Source organism: Eulemur rufifrons, chromosome 7 (assembly GCF_041146395.1).
Source record: "Eulemur rufifrons isolate Redbay chromosome 7, OSU_ERuf_1, whole genome shotgun sequence".
NCBI classification, from domain to species: Eukaryota; Metazoa; Chordata; class Mammalia; order Primates; family Lemuridae; genus Eulemur; species Eulemur rufifrons.
This window is the reverse complement of record NC_090989.1, coordinates 157,116,382-157,131,474: the sequence shown is the minus strand read 5'-3', so window position 1 is coordinate 157,131,474 and position 15,093 is coordinate 157,116,382. Positions and strand designations below refer to the sequence as shown.

General features: G+C 38.1%; 1 protein-coding gene across 4 annotated transcripts in view; it reads left to right on the top strand.

The window, feature by feature from the left end:
* The window catches only part of NEK4 (NIMA related kinase 4), a 35,949-nt gene that overhangs the window by 14,689 nt on the left and 6,167 nt on the right, over positions 1 to 15,093 (top strand). For 2 of the 4 annotated variants that reach the window (XM_069473702.1, XM_069473699.1), the window contains 9 exons: positions 1,204 to 1,339; positions 3,618 to 3,789; positions 3,924 to 3,936; positions 4,320 to 4,457; positions 4,913 to 4,979; positions 6,071 to 6,180; positions 7,739 to 7,827; positions 9,790 to 9,995; positions 10,477 to 10,610. In XM_069473702.1, the coding sequence (XP_069329803.1) occupies positions 1,204 to 1,339; positions 3,618 to 3,789; positions 3,924 to 3,936; positions 4,320 to 4,457; positions 4,913 to 4,979; positions 6,071 to 6,180; positions 7,739 to 7,827; positions 9,790 to 9,995; positions 10,477 to 10,610 (1,065 nt within the window). Of the gene's footprint in view, positions 1 to 1,203; positions 1,340 to 3,617; positions 3,790 to 3,923; positions 3,937 to 4,310; positions 4,458 to 4,912; positions 4,980 to 6,070; positions 6,181 to 7,738; positions 7,828 to 9,789; positions 9,996 to 10,476; positions 10,611 to 15,093 lie in introns of all 4 variants that reach the window. The other 2 variants (XM_069473701.1, XM_069473700.1) reach the window with 2 other exon arrangements.

The following is a 15,093-nucleotide window of genomic DNA, read 5'->3' as shown; positions in this document are numbered from 1 at the left end:
AATCCAATTATGTCTATTTTTTTTCTTTTGTCACTTGTGCTTGTAATGTCATATTTTCTTTTAGGAATATATAGTTTTAGCTCTCACATTTAGATCTGTGATCTATGTTGAGTTAATTTTTGTATATGATATGAAGAAGGGATACAACTTCACTCTTTTGTATGTGAATATCCAGTTGTCTTAGCACCATGTGTTAAAAAGATTATTCTTTTCCATTTGGATTATCTTGGTACCCTCTAGAAAATCAATAAACTGAAAATGTAAGGATTTATTTCTAGGTTTTCAATTCTGTACCATTGATCTATATGTCTATCTTAATAATACATTGTCTTGATTACTGTAGCTTTGTAGTAAGTGTTGAAATTGGGAAATATGAGTCTGCCAACTTTATTCTTATTCTTCAATATTGTTTTAGCTGTTTTGGGTCCTCTACATTTCCATGTGAATTTTAAAATGAGCTTGTCAGTTTTTGCAAAAAATGCTGGGATTTTGATAGGGATTCTCTTTGAATCTGTAGATCATTTGCAGAATATTGTTATCTTAGTATATAAGTCCCCCAATCCATGAATATGGGATGTCTTTCTTTGTTTATGTCTTCTTTAATTTCTGTCTCTCTTGCTCTCTTTTTTTTTTTTTTTTTGAGACAATATCTCATTCTGTTGCCCTGGCTAAAGTGAAGTGGTGTCATCATAGCTCACTGTAACCTCAAATTCCTGGGCTCAAGCGATCCTTCTGCCTCAGCCTCCCGAGTAGCTGGGACTATAGGCGAGTGCCACCGTGCCTGGCTAATTTTTCTATTTTTTGTAGGGATGGGATCTTGCTCTTGCTCAGGAAGGACTAGAAATCCTGACCTTAAGTAATCCACCTTGGCCTCCCAAAGTGCTAGGATTACAGACATGAGCCACCACACCCGTCCTGTTCTTTAATTTCTTACAGTGATGTTTGTTGTTTTTGTTGTACAAGTCTTGAACTTATTTTGTTGAAATTGTTTCTAAGTATTTTATTCTTTTTGATGCTATTGTAAATAGAATTGTTTTCATAACTTCATTTCCGGGTTGTTCATTGCTAGTGTATAGAAATATAATTGATTTTTTAATATTGATCTTTTATTCTGTAACCTTGCTGAACTCATTTATTGGTTCAAATAATTTACTTATTTTTTACTTTTATTATTTTTATTATTTTTTTTATTTTTTGAGACAGAGTCTCACTCTGTTGCCCAGGCTAGAGTACTGTGGCATCAGCCTAGCTCACAGCCACCTCAAACTCCTGGGCTCAAGCAATCCTCCTGCCTCAGCCTCCCGAGCAGCTGGGACTATAGGCATGCACCACCATGCCCAGCTAATTTTTTCTCTATATATTTTTTAGTTGTCCATATAATTTCTTTCTATTTTTGTAGTAGAGATGGAATCTCACTCTTGCTCAGGCTGGTCTCGAACTCCTGAGCTCAAACAATCCACCTGACTTGGCCTCCCAGAGTGCTAGGATTACAGGTGTGAACTACTGTGCCTGGCCTTCAAATAATTTTTTTTAGGTGGACTGTTTAGGATTTTCTGAATACAAGGTCATGTCATCTGTGAACAGAGATAATAGTTTTACTTATTCTTTTCCAATCTGGAATCCCTTTATTTCTTTTTCTTACCAAATTGCATTGACTAAAACCTCCAGTACAGTGTTCAATAGAAGTGGTGAGAGTGGACATCTTTGTTTTGTTCCTGATTGAATCTGTTTTCTTATACCAGGCTTTTTAGAGCAGGCTTTTTTGTTTGTTTGATAGAATTTCATGTCTAGCATTTCCTCTATCTTTTGTTTTTATTTTTGTTTTCTTCTTCATAAAAGTGGATGGACTTTTTTAGGACCAATTGGATTTCATGGAGAAGCTCTTCAATTATTCCTATCATTCTCGTACATATAACTAAGTTTTATTTTGAATACTCCATACTTATTACCAGTAGAGAAACATTTATTTTCCTCTTCAGAATTGGATCATTTGTTGTGTGTTTTCTTGGTCTCCTTGTTTAGCTAGATTATTATGTAATAATATTGTAAAATTAATCATTTACCGTATTTTACATCCCATATTAGGTATACTCTTAGAAGAATAAATTTACAAGTTATTTTACCTATGGTTTTGTGTTTGCCAGAGATATAAAAATGTTGTCTTGGCTGGTCAAGGTGGCTCACACCTGTAATTTTAGCACTCTTGGAAGCTGAGGCAAGAGGATCACTTGAGCTCAGGAATTTGAAGTTGCAGTGAGCTATGATGACACCACTGCATTCTAGCCAGGGCAACAGAGTGAGGCTGCATCTCAAAAAAATAAAAATAAAAAGTCTTAATGATAAGCCGTTAGGGGCCAGTCTCCGTGGCTCATGCCTGTAATCCTAGCACTCTGGGAGGCCAAGGCTGGAGGATTGCTTGAGGTCAGGAGTTCACGAACAGCCTGAGCAAGAGCGGGACCCCATCTCTAAAAAATAACAAAATGATAATGGCTATTAGAATGCAATTTTACCTTTTATTACTATCACATTGTTCATTTTTCTTTCTAAAATATTCCACATAGTAGATTCTTGATAAAAAAAGTGTTGATTGAATGATATTCAATTACCAGTGTCCTTATACTTGAAAACCTGACTATTCTGATAGTTAAAAATTGGTAAAAATAGATGCAAGAATCCGCCAGGTACGGTAGCACGTGCCTGTAGTCCCAGTTAGTCAGGAGGCTGAGACAGGAGGATTGCTTGAGCCCAGGAGTTCAAAACCAGCCTAGGCAACATAGTGAGACCCCCAACTCTGAATAAATGAATGAGTGAATGCAAGGAAGAATCTATTTTATTTTAATGTTTGGTATGCATTAGTGTTAATACCATCTATCCAAATAAAATACCAAGTCCCTGGTGATCTTTATAACTTAAAAGGTAATGTGCTACCAATAGTTCTCATTCTTTGATCATCTAATATATGCTAGACATAGTCCTAAGTACTTTTACTGTATCATCTCAGCTAATTCTCAGATAGTAATACCGTGTATGGGGGCCATTAAACCCATTTTTAGATGAGGAAACTGGGCTCAGGAAGATTAAGTTTCTCCCATGAGACTCCATCTAACTCCTAACTCCATCTAACATCTAAACTGAATGTTCTTTTCTTTGTGTTCTTTAGAGTATATCCAAATAACTGATGTTTACTTGGAAAGCAAATGTATATTAAATTGGAGTTCATTTCAGACATTTGTTCATTTTCAGAATAGAAAACCTATTAAAAGTTATGAAGAGATTTTAAAAAAAACTGAATCAAACATGAGTAGTTTAAGGCTAATCACGATTTGAGTAGTTTAATTAAAATAATTATTTTTATTTAGAAGAAGACAAAAAAAGCCAGAACATTTCGATAACTGACATCAGCATTTTGTCTTTGGTGGTCAGCACTGCAAGTAAGCATTCATTTGGAGAAAGACTATTCCTCCTTCTCATTTTCATTTACCATTTTAAAAGTACTAGAGGAGGAGGAGAAGAAAAAAAGAAGTAGATATGGAGGGTTCGGCCATTTGGAAGTTCAAAAGACTATTTCATTATTCTGTGGGTTTTTTTGGTATGTTTGTTTCATTTTATTATTTTTAAGGACCAAGTTGCTGGTGAGTGTATTAAAGAAAAACAAGGCAGAATCCACTCAGGGTTACAGCCACACAGCCCTGGGTCTGAACCTTCCCTGTCTCGACAGCGACGGCAGAAGAAAAGAGAACAGACTGAGCACAGCAGGGGAAAGAGACAGGTTGGTGGAGATAATTCATTGTGCTGCTGTTTGGGAGATAGACTTTGGGAAGCTCGATTTCTATTTAGAATGATTAAGAGTTGCCAAAAAGACACATAAGAAAATGAAAGGAACATATGGAGAAGGGTGGCAATGGCAAGATGCTAAATATCAGTTTTCAAATATCAGTGGAGCTGAAAGCAGAGGAAAGATTTTATCTTCCCCAGCAAAGATGGGCAGATCATTTTGAGAGTTAAAAGAGCAGGCTAATGAGGGTAATCTTTGAGCCCTTCTATACTATACTGATGAACAGTTCTTTCCTCATCTTCTGCACAAAATCATGTTGACACCTCATTTCTTGAAGTAACTTTCACAGGCACCCTCTCCATAAACTTCTTAGAGGGTGATTTACTTTTGGCAGATTCTCTTTCCAAAATGCAATACTTTGAAGTTTTTAAGAGCAAATCACTGACAAAATACATAGGGAACCTACAGACAGGGAAACTCTGGAGGTGGCTGTATATGAAACTGATAATCTCCCCCTCTTTTTTAATTATTTAAGTTCCACGAGCCACCTCAACTTTTGCCCTCTCATCCCATTGTTGGAAAAGTGGACATTGTACCTACACAAAAAGATGCTGAAAACCAAAGTAGCATGGTCACTGGGTCTGTGAGCAGTTCAAGGACCAGTGAGATGTCCTCATCAAAGGTTCGTGGGAGTGTATGTTGAGTTTTTTAAAACCTTATAAAGCCTTTTGGTTCTAAAATCCTATGTATATTGTGAAGTTTTAAATTGAAATGTCTTATCCCTGCTTCTTGCCAAACACTGGAAGGGACAGATGTGTGATTCTCAGCAGAAGCTTTGATTGAAATGGTGTCAGAGATGGTCACTTCTAGCTAGTCAAAGAGATCAAGTAGATTCTGAATGTAGGAAATGTGAAAGTCTCCATTTGCCCTTCCAAAAAATAAGTACCTCCTAGAAATAAGGGTTATGATCATTTCTTGCTAGTAGCTATAACTCTAATGTGGACTGGTTTCCAATGGACACTCTTCTAAATGTCAGTGCAAGGCCCTTTTTTTCATGCTGAATGATACATCATGCATTGTAGGTGTTACAAGAATAGTGAGTAGGAATGGAAATGACTCTGTGACCTTCTTTAAAAGGATCGACCATTATCAGCCAGAGAGAGGAGGCGACTAAAACAGTCACAGGAAGAGATGTTCCCCTCAGGTAAGCTGAACTCTTTTCTTCATCTTATCAGCAGCTATTACTATGGCTCATGGATGTAAGCATTAGTACTGATTGTGATGTGTTAAGATTTTCAGGGTCAGGAGCAGTGGTTCACGCCTGTAATCCTGGCACTTTGGGAGGCCAAGATGGGAGGATCACTTGAGGCCAGGAGTTTTAGACCAGCCTAAGCAACATAGACCCCATCTCGACAAACAATTTTTTAAAATTATCTAGGTGTGGTGGCACACATCTATAGTCCCAGCAACTCGAGAGGCTGAGGCAGGAGGATGGCTTGAAGCTAGGAGTTTGAGGTTTCAGTGAGCTATGATGATGCTACTACACTCTAGCCCAGGCAACAGAGCAAGACCCTGTCTCAAAAAAAGAAAAGAAAAAAACAAGACTTTCAAGCAGCAGTAATCCATTTGGCAAATTGATTTGGAAGAGTTTTTGAAATTTCTTAGTTGAGCCTTTTAAGAAATCATCATAGACTATTGAATCTGGGACATACCATCTATTAATACAGAATATTAAAAAGAAAGCAAGAGGGCTTTGAGTGGCAATAACTCCTGGGAGATTTCAGACTGGAAATCAAGTGAGTATTTAACTTGTTTCCATGTCCAGAGTCTACTGGTTGGGGAAGTGCTCTCTTCTCAGGAACAGAGGATACTGGGGAAATGGTGCTGGCTTCGGATGAGGGCTGTGATCATTCCTATTACTGTTATCTAAAGATAGTACTAGCAGTTTCCGTTTATTGAATGCTGACCAGTATTCAAGCATTGTGGTAAACATCTTAAAGGTATTACCTCATTTCATATTTACAATAACTGCCAAAGGTAGGTAGCATTATCTCAGTTTTGCAGCTGAGGAAACTGAGGCTCTGAGGGGTTAAGTAGCTTGCCCAAGGTCACCAAGCTGGTAGAACCAGAGCTATGATTTCAACTGGGTTTCAGACACCAGAGTGATGATGACTATACTGTTTATGTTACTTCAGGGCTGGCCCTTGTCGGGGCATCTTCCATACCCATTGCAAAGCCCTCTTCAATTGAGGCCAGCCCACCACAAACAACTGCTGGGGGTGTTTGCTTTTTCAGGCTCTTCAGTGAGGAGAGCTTCTGTGTGTGCAGCAGAGCCAGGGAAACCGCAGAAGGCAGGCCAGCCTGCTCCCGCCCCACGATTCTCCTCTGACTGCAGCATTGCTCAGGTGCATGACACACTCTTGAAGGAAAAGGTGGACATGTCTACGTCTAACAAGGCTATTAAAGTAAACCTTATAAATGTCCACTCTGTTTATTTCTGGGACAGGGCTGGCTTAAGTTAAATCATTTCACTCTTGGTAAAGGAAGGAACTGGTAAATCATAATTAAAAGGATTGTGTTTGACCCATTAAGCAAATAATTTTTTTAGACACTCTGGTAAACAACTGGCATCCTAGTTAAAAATATTTCTTAGGTGGTCTTTAAAATGAGACTTCCCCCAGCCTGAGCAAGAGCGAGACCCTGTCTCTACTAAAAATAGAAAAATTAGCCACGTTTCTTGGCATGTGTCTGTAGTCCCAGCTACTCAGGAGGCTGAGGCAGGAGAATCGCTTGAGCCCAGGAGTTTGCGGTTGCAGTGAGATACTATGATGCCACTGCCCTCTAGCCAGGGTGACAGAGTGAAACTTGTCTCAAAATGAAATAAAATAAAATAAATTGAGACTTCCCAAGGGCTTCCATTGTGCAACACTTTGCTTATTCTGCTGTGATACCAGTATACCTATGTGTGTGACCAGATTTTAGTTTTACTTGCTAATCATTCGTCAGTTTCCTATTTGTGTCAATAGTTTACCTTCTCATCTATGGATGATGTAGGGCCACCGTCTGATGGCTAAATGAGTAGTTGCAAGGTTTCCCATCCATGTTCTCCTCTCTATATAGTACCCTGGGCACTAATTTTTCCTGCCCTTTGAAAGTAAGGAAAGTTTGTTTAACAGCATCATTTAGTTATTTCACTAATGGAGGCTGCCCTCTCCATTTGCCAAGGTTGTAAGATTTGTGTATAATTGTATCAGATAATCGTTTAAAGCTGCAGTCCCCAACCCCTGGGCTGTGGACTGGTATTGGTCCTTGGCCTGTTAGGGACTGGGCCACAGAGCTCTGATATCCCCACCTCCCTGCCCCCTCCAAGGAAAAATTATCTTCCATGAAACTTAGGAAGGGGGTACACAGCAGGAGGTGAGTGGTGGGTGAGCCAGCAAAGTTTCATCTGTATTTACAGCTGCTGCTCATTGCTCGCATCACTGCCTGAGCTCTGCACACCACCCCCAACCTGGACTGTGGAAAAATTGTCTTCCATGAAACCGGTCCCTGGTGCCAAAAAGATTGGGGACCACTTTAAAGCACTTTAACCGTCTCACTTAAGAGCAAACTGAGATTACCTTGATTTAGGTGGCATTTGATCTAGTTTAAAATACCAATATTCCTTATGGGACAAACTCTCTACTTAGGAGTTGAAATACTAGAACTAGTGATCACTCTCCACTGAAAAGGAAATTTCTTCACAGTTGAGACTCTGCAGGGTCTTTGTAAAACTTCACCTTGATATTCCTCGAACCTCCTTGTGAACTTCATGGGTGAACCGGGATATCATTTGGGTATTTGTTAGTTTCTCCTCAAAATTGCATCTAGGAGCACATTGTTTCTGGTCATTGCATCTAAGACTCTTTCGACTATTACATTCTGGTTGTCATGTAGAATCGTGTTTCTTCCAAATATTAATAGGAAAGGAAACCGATTCATTGTCTGTCTGAGGATGAGTTAAGTTCTTCTACAAGTTCAACTGATAAGTCAGATGGGGATTCCAAGGAAGGGTAAGTTCTTGTTTTTCTGTCTCCCTTTATAAACTATTTCTGTTTGAATTAATTATAAATATCTATTTATAGTTATTCAGACCTGTAGTACTCTCATTGATAATGTTATAAATGGTTCATGGTATATGCTAGAGCTAAAAATGTCTCCTCTATGAACACATCTGATTTTCATTCAGAACTTTTATAGAATGTCTTCTTAGATCTGTAGATTTATAGTTCTCATCAGATTCAGAAAAATTTTGGCCATTTTCTTTTTTTTTTTTTTTGAGATGGGGTCTTGCTATATTGTCCAGGCTGGTCTCAAACTCATAGATTCAAGCGATCCTGGCTCAGCCTTCTGAGTAGCTGAGACTTCGGTCGCATGCCACCATGCCTGGCTAATTTTTAAAAATATTTTTAAGAGACAAGATCTTGCTATGTTGCCCAGGCTTGTCTTACACTTCTGGCCTCAAGTGATCTTTATGCCTCAGCCTCCTGAGTAGCTGAGATTACAGGTGTGAGCCACTGTGCCCAGCTTGGCCATTATTTCTTCACACATTTTTTTGGACTTTTTCCTGTTACCTTGGAGATTCCAATTACATATATAGTAGACTGTTTAAAGTTGTCCCACAGCTCACTGATTCTCTGTTTATTTGTTTTACTTTTTTGCTCTGTTCCATATTTCATAGATTCTATTGCTATATATCTTTGAATTCACTAATCTTTTCTTCTGCGATATCTAATCTGTTAATCCTATCCCATGGGCTTGGCACAGTGGCTCATGCCTGTAATCCTAGCACGCTGGGAGGCCGAGGCAGGAGGACTGATTGAGGCCAGGAGTTTGGGACTTGCCTGAGCAAGAGTGAGACCCCGTCTCTACAAAAAATAGAAAAAAATAGCCAGGCATGATGGCGCATGCTTGTAGTCCCAGTTACTCTGGAGGCCAAGGCAGGAGGATTGTTTGAGCTCAGTAGTTTGGGTCTGTTTCTATTAACTGATTTCTTTCTCTTCGCAAATGTGTGATATTTTCCTGATTCTTTGCATGTCTGATAATTTTTGACTGGTTGCTAGACACTTATTTTACCTCATCGGGGCTGATTTTTTTTTTAAGTAGAGACTGGGCTCGCTCTTGCTCAGGCTGGTCTTGAACTCCTGAGCTCAAGCGATCCTCCCACCTCAGCCTCCCAGAGTGCTAGGATTAGAGTTGTGAGCCACCATGCCTGGGCTGGGGCTGGTCCTTTTTGTTTCTTTAAATATTCTTGAGCTTTGTACTCGGGTGTAGTTAAGTTACTTGGAAATGGTTGGGCAAAATTTGTACATAGAATCTAGGACTGTTTCTTTCAGGCCATCTCCTTTCCAAGATTCCTCTCTCACTTTCCAGTGGCAGTGGTTGTCCTGAACTCTGATCTGCTTATGGCCTGCCCTTAGGTTTAGAGGTGTTGACTTCTTTCTAAGATCTGCCTACGGATTTTGTATATTCTCCATTGCCTTCACATAGTTTTTTTGGGGGGAGGGCAGGGGCAGAGTCTCGCTCTGTTGCCTGGGCTAGAGTGCCATGGCGTCAGCCTAGCTCACAGCAACCTCAAACTCCTGGGCTCAAGTGATCCTCTTGCCTCAGCCTCCCAAGTAGCTGGGACTACAGGCATGTGTTTCCACACCCAGTTAATTTTTTCTATTTTTAGGAGAGACAAGGTCTCACTCTTGCTCAGGCTGGTCTCAAACTCCTGACCTCAAGCAATTCTCCTGCCTCGGCCTCCCAGAGTGCTAGGATTACAGGCATGAGCCACTGAGCCTGGCCAGCCTTCACATAGTTGATTTTTGCGTTTTGTCCACAGTGTATAGTTGTTGAGGGTCAGTCTATGGGTGTTTACTTGGGCATTTGGCAGCAGAACTCCCTAAAGATCATTTCGTATCTAATTTTTAATGACAAATTCTCATGAAGCCAATTAAATAGCAAAGGAATTTTTTTTTTTTATTTTTCAGAAAAGGTCATACAAATGAAATGAGTGCCTTGGTACAATTGATGACTCAGACCCTGAAATTGGATTCTAAAGAGAGCTGTGATGATTTCCCAGTACCAAATCCAGTGTCAGAATTTAGACTTCATCGGAAATATCAGGACACACTGATACTTCATGGGAAAGTTGCAGAAGAGGCAGATGAACTCCATTTTGAAGAGCTACCTTCAGGTGATCAGTTTATTCCTTTACAGTAAGCTGGGAGCATGTGTTTTTTTGCAGAAATGTGTCAAGGAGCTAATGCCTGTATATTTTTTTGGTATTTTTATTGTTTCCTTTGGATATCTCCATAAAAGGTATGTCTTGTTTTATGCAAGAGATATATTCCTGAAAAGTTGCATGAAAATTGATTTTTAAAAATAAATGTAAATAAATAAATGTTTGAGATTTTTCATGTGGATTTTCTTTAAGTTAGTTGTGGTTTATTTAGGTTTAGGAGGTGGTAGTGGTGGTAGGAAGATACGAAGCTGAAGTTTATATATAAATTTTTAGACATTAAAATATAAATGAAGTTATTAAAATGTAAATGAAGTCATTAAATCAAACTCTTGTCAAAGGGAAAAGAATCTTAAGATTTTTTTAAAAAATTGTGTTGTAATTGCTATAGTGGTGAAAGTGGTTATTTTTCCTTGTCTTTGTTATTGCTTTTTAGCTGTTGTGCCAGGTTCTGAAAAGATCAAGAGAATAGTTGAAGTTTTGAGAGCTGATGTAATTCGGGGCCTTGGGGTTCAGCTTTTAGAGCAGGTGTATGATATTTTGGAAGAGGAGGATGAATTGGAGAGAGAGGTGAGTATTCCATTAGCAGTGTCAGGCTGCTCATGTTACAGAATTTTTTAAACAACCTTTTGAAATATAATTCACATAGCATACAATTCACTTATTTAAAGTGTATAAGTCAATGGTTTTTAATATATTCACAGAGATGTATAATCATTACCACAATAAATGTTAGAACATTTTCATGAACCCCTAAAGAAACCCTGTACCCATTAGCAGTCATTCCCCATCGTCCCCTAAGTCTCCCACCCCTAAGCAACCACTAATACTTCTATCTCCATAGATTTGCCTATTCTGGACAATTCATATAAATGGAGTGATTAAAAAAAGTATTTTTTGGTGATTTGCTTCTTTCACTGAGTGTAATGTCTTCAAGATTCATCCATGTTGTAATGTAGCATGTATTAGTACTTCATTCCTTTATATGGCCAAATAATATTCCATTGCATGGATTTTGTTTATTCATCAGCTGATGGACATTTGGGTGGTTTCCACTTTTTGGCTATTATGAATAATGCTGCTGTGAACACTCATATACAAATTTTTGTGTGGATTCAGTTCTCTAGGAGTGGGATTTGTTGGTCATGTAGTAACTCTACATTTAAACATTTTGAGACACTTATAATAAGTTCCAAAGTGGCTGCACTATTTTACATTCCTACCAGCAGTGTAAAAGGTTCCAATTTCTCCACATCCTTGCCAACACATGTTATTATCTGACTATATGATTATAGCCATCCTAGTGGGTCTGAAGGGTACTGTAGTTTTGTTTTGCATTTCCCTGATGAATAATGATGTTGAGCATCTTTTATATACTCCTGTATGTTTTCTTTGGAGAAATGTCTATTCAAGTTCTTTGCCCATTTTTAAATTGGGTTATTTATCTTTTAATTATTGGTGTTTTTTTCCCTACCACACTTGATAGTGATTTTGTTGAATCTATAGATCTATTTGAGGAGTATTGCTATCTAAACAATATTAAGGCCGGGTGCGGTGGCTCACGCCTGTAATCCTAGCACTCTGGGAGGCTGAGGCGGGTGGATCGCTCGAGGTCAGGAGTTTGAGACCAGCCTGAGCAAGAGTGAGACCCCATCTTTACTAAAAATAGAAAGAAATTATCTGGCCAACTAAAATATATATATAGAAAAAATTAGCCGGGCATGGTGGCACATGCCTGTAGTCCCAGCTACTCGGGAGGCTGAGGCAGTAGGATCGCTTAAGCCCAGGAGTTTGAGGTTGCTGTGAGCTAGGCTGACGCCACGGCACTCACTCTAGCCTGGGCAACAGAGCGAGACTCTGTCTCAAAAAAAAAATAAAATAAAAAAATAAACAATATTAAGTCTTCTGATCTATGAACATAAGATGATTTTCCATGTATTTTAGATCTTTAATTTCTTTCAACAATGTTTTGTAATGTTCAGGGTATATATTTTGTACTACTTTTGTTAAATTTATTCTTAAATATTTTATTATTTTTGGTGCTATTATAATTAGAATTTTCTTTCTTTGTTTCTTTTTTTTTTTGTTTAGAGAAAGGGTCTCACACTGTAACCTAGGCTGGAGTGCAGTGGTATGACAGTAAGCTCACTGTAACCTCGAATTCCTGGGCTCAAGTGATCCTCCTACCTCAGCCTCCTGAGTAGCTAGGACTATAGCCACATGCTACTACATCCAGCTAATTAAAAAATTTTCTTTTTTATTGGATGGCATCTCACTGTGTTGCCCAGGCTGGCCTCAAACTCCTGGCCTCAAGTGATCTTCCTTCCTTGGCCTCCTAAAGTACTGGGATTACAGGCATGAGCCACTGTGCCCAGTTGGAATTTTCTTACGTTCACTTTGTGTTGTTCACTGCAATGTGTAGAAATACATTTGATTTTTTAAAATATTGATCTTCTACAACCTTGCTGAACTCATTTATTTAGTTTAATAGCCTATTTTTTTGGTATATGGGCTCCTTAAGATTTTTTACATAGAAGATCATGTCATCTGTGAATAAAGTTAGTTTTGCTTTCCAATCTGGATGCCTTTTACATCTTTTCTAGCCTAATTGCCCTGGCTAAAACCTTCAGGACAATGTTGATTAGAAGAGGCGAGAGTAGACATCTTTGTGTTATTTCTTAAAGGGAAAACATCCATTCTTTTACCATTAATTATGATGGTAGCTGTGGGGTTTTCATGGATGCCCTTTGTCAGGTTTAGGAAGTTCCCTTCTATTATATTTCTGGTTTGTCGACTGTTTGGTTTTTTTTTTTTTTTATCATGAAAAGGAATTTGTCAAATACTTTCTATTTATATGATCGTGTGGTTTTTGTTTTTATTCTGTTGATACGGTATATTCCATTAATTGATTTTTGGATGTTAAACTAACCTTGTATTCCTGGGATAAATCTTACTTGATCATGATTTATACTTCTTATACTCAGATTTCTAGTATTATTCTTAAGGATTTTTGTGTCCATATTCATATGAGATATTGTCTTTAGTTTTTTTTTTCTTGTGGTGTCTTTGGTTTTGTTATCAGAGTAAGACTGGCCTCATAGATTGACTGTTGGAGTACTCCCTCATCTTCTATTTTTTGGAACAGTTAGTAAAGAATTGATATAATTCTCAGATGTTTGATAGAATTCACCAGTGAAGGCACCTGGGCCTGGGTTTTTCTTTGTGGGTAGTTTTTTCTTTTGGCCATGAATTCAGTGTCTTTTCTTGTTATAGTAAGATTATCTGTTTCTTCTTGAGTGAGTTGTTTGTATCTTCCTAGGATTTTTTTCTACTTCATCCAAGTTATCCAACTGGCACATAATTGTTCATAGTATTCTTTTATAATATTTTTTATTTCTGTAAGGTTTGTTATTTGGGAATATGTGGTTTAATTTCCACATATTTGTGAGTTTCCCCAATTTCTCTCTGTTAATGATTTCTAATTACGTTTCATTGTGGTTGGAGAACATACATTCTATTCTTTTGAAGTTATTCAGCTCTGTTTTATGGCCTACCATATGATCTAACCTGGAGAATGTTCCTTATGCACTTAGAAGAATGTGTGTGTGTGTGTGTATATATATATATATATATATATGTATGTTTTATTTCAGCATATTATGGGGGTACAAATGTTTAGGTTACGAATATTGCCCTTGTTCCCCTCTCCCCCCAGAAGAATGTATATTTTGATGTCACTGTGTGGAATGTTTATAGATGTCTATTAGGTCTAGTTTGTTTATAGTATTCAAATCTTCTATTTCCTTCTTGATCTTCTGCCTGGTTGTTTTACCCATTATTTAAAGTGAGGTATTGATGTATCCAACTATTATTGTTGTATTGTCTATTTCTCCCTTCATTTTAGGTTTTGCTTGATATATTTTGGTGCTCTGATTAGGTGCATATATGTGTATAATTGTTATATCTTCCTAAGGGATTGACCTTTTATCATTATAACACATTCCTCTTTATCTATAGTGACATTTTTTTGTTTTAAAGTCTATTTTGTTTGATATTAGTATAGCTTTCTTGTGATTGCTGTTTGTATGATGTATCATTTTCCATCTTTTTATTTTCAATCTGTTTGTATTTTTGAATTAAATGTGTGTGTCCTGGCCGGGTGCGGTGGCTCACACCTGTAATCCTAGCACTCTGGGAGGCCGAGGCAGGTGGATCGCTCGAGGTCAGGAGCGTCTCTACTAAAAATAGAAAGAAATTATATGGACAACTAAAATATATATATATACAAAAAATTAGCCGGGCATGGTGGCGCATGCCTGTAGTCCCAGCTACTCGGGAGGCTGAGGCAGTAGGATCGCTTAAGCCCAGGAGTTTGAGGTTGCTGTGAGCTAGACTGACGCCACGGCACTCATTCTAGCCCGGGCAACAGAGTGAGACTCTGTCTCAAAAAAAAAAAAAAAGTGTGTGTCCTGTAGACAGCATATATTGGATCTTGTTTTCTTATCCATTCTAATGATCTCTGCCTTTTGATTGGATTATTTAAACCATTCACATTTAATGTTGTTATTGATACAATGAGATTTATGGCTGCTAGTTTACTTTTATTTTGTATATGTCTCATGTCTTTTTGTTCTGTATTCCTGTTTTATTTTCATTCAGTGAATATATTCTAATGTAGCTTTTTAACTATATATTTTTTAGTTATTTCCTTAGTGGTTGCTCTAAGGCTTACCAGGTACATCTTAACTTGTCAGAGTCAGCTTCAAATTTATACTAACTTAATTTCAGTGAGATGTAGAAATGTTACTCCTCTTCCCTTTATCCCTTTATTGTTTTTTTTTTTGTTTGTTTGTTTGTTTTGAGACAGAGTCTCACTCTGTTGCCCAGGCTTGAGTGCCATGGTGTCAGCCTAGCTCACAGCAACCTCAGACTCCTGGGCTCAAGCAATCCTCCTGCCTCAGCCTCCCGAGTAGCTGGGACTACAGGCATGCGCCACCATGCCCGGCTAATTTTTTCTATATATATTTTTAGTTGTCCATATAATTTCTTTCTA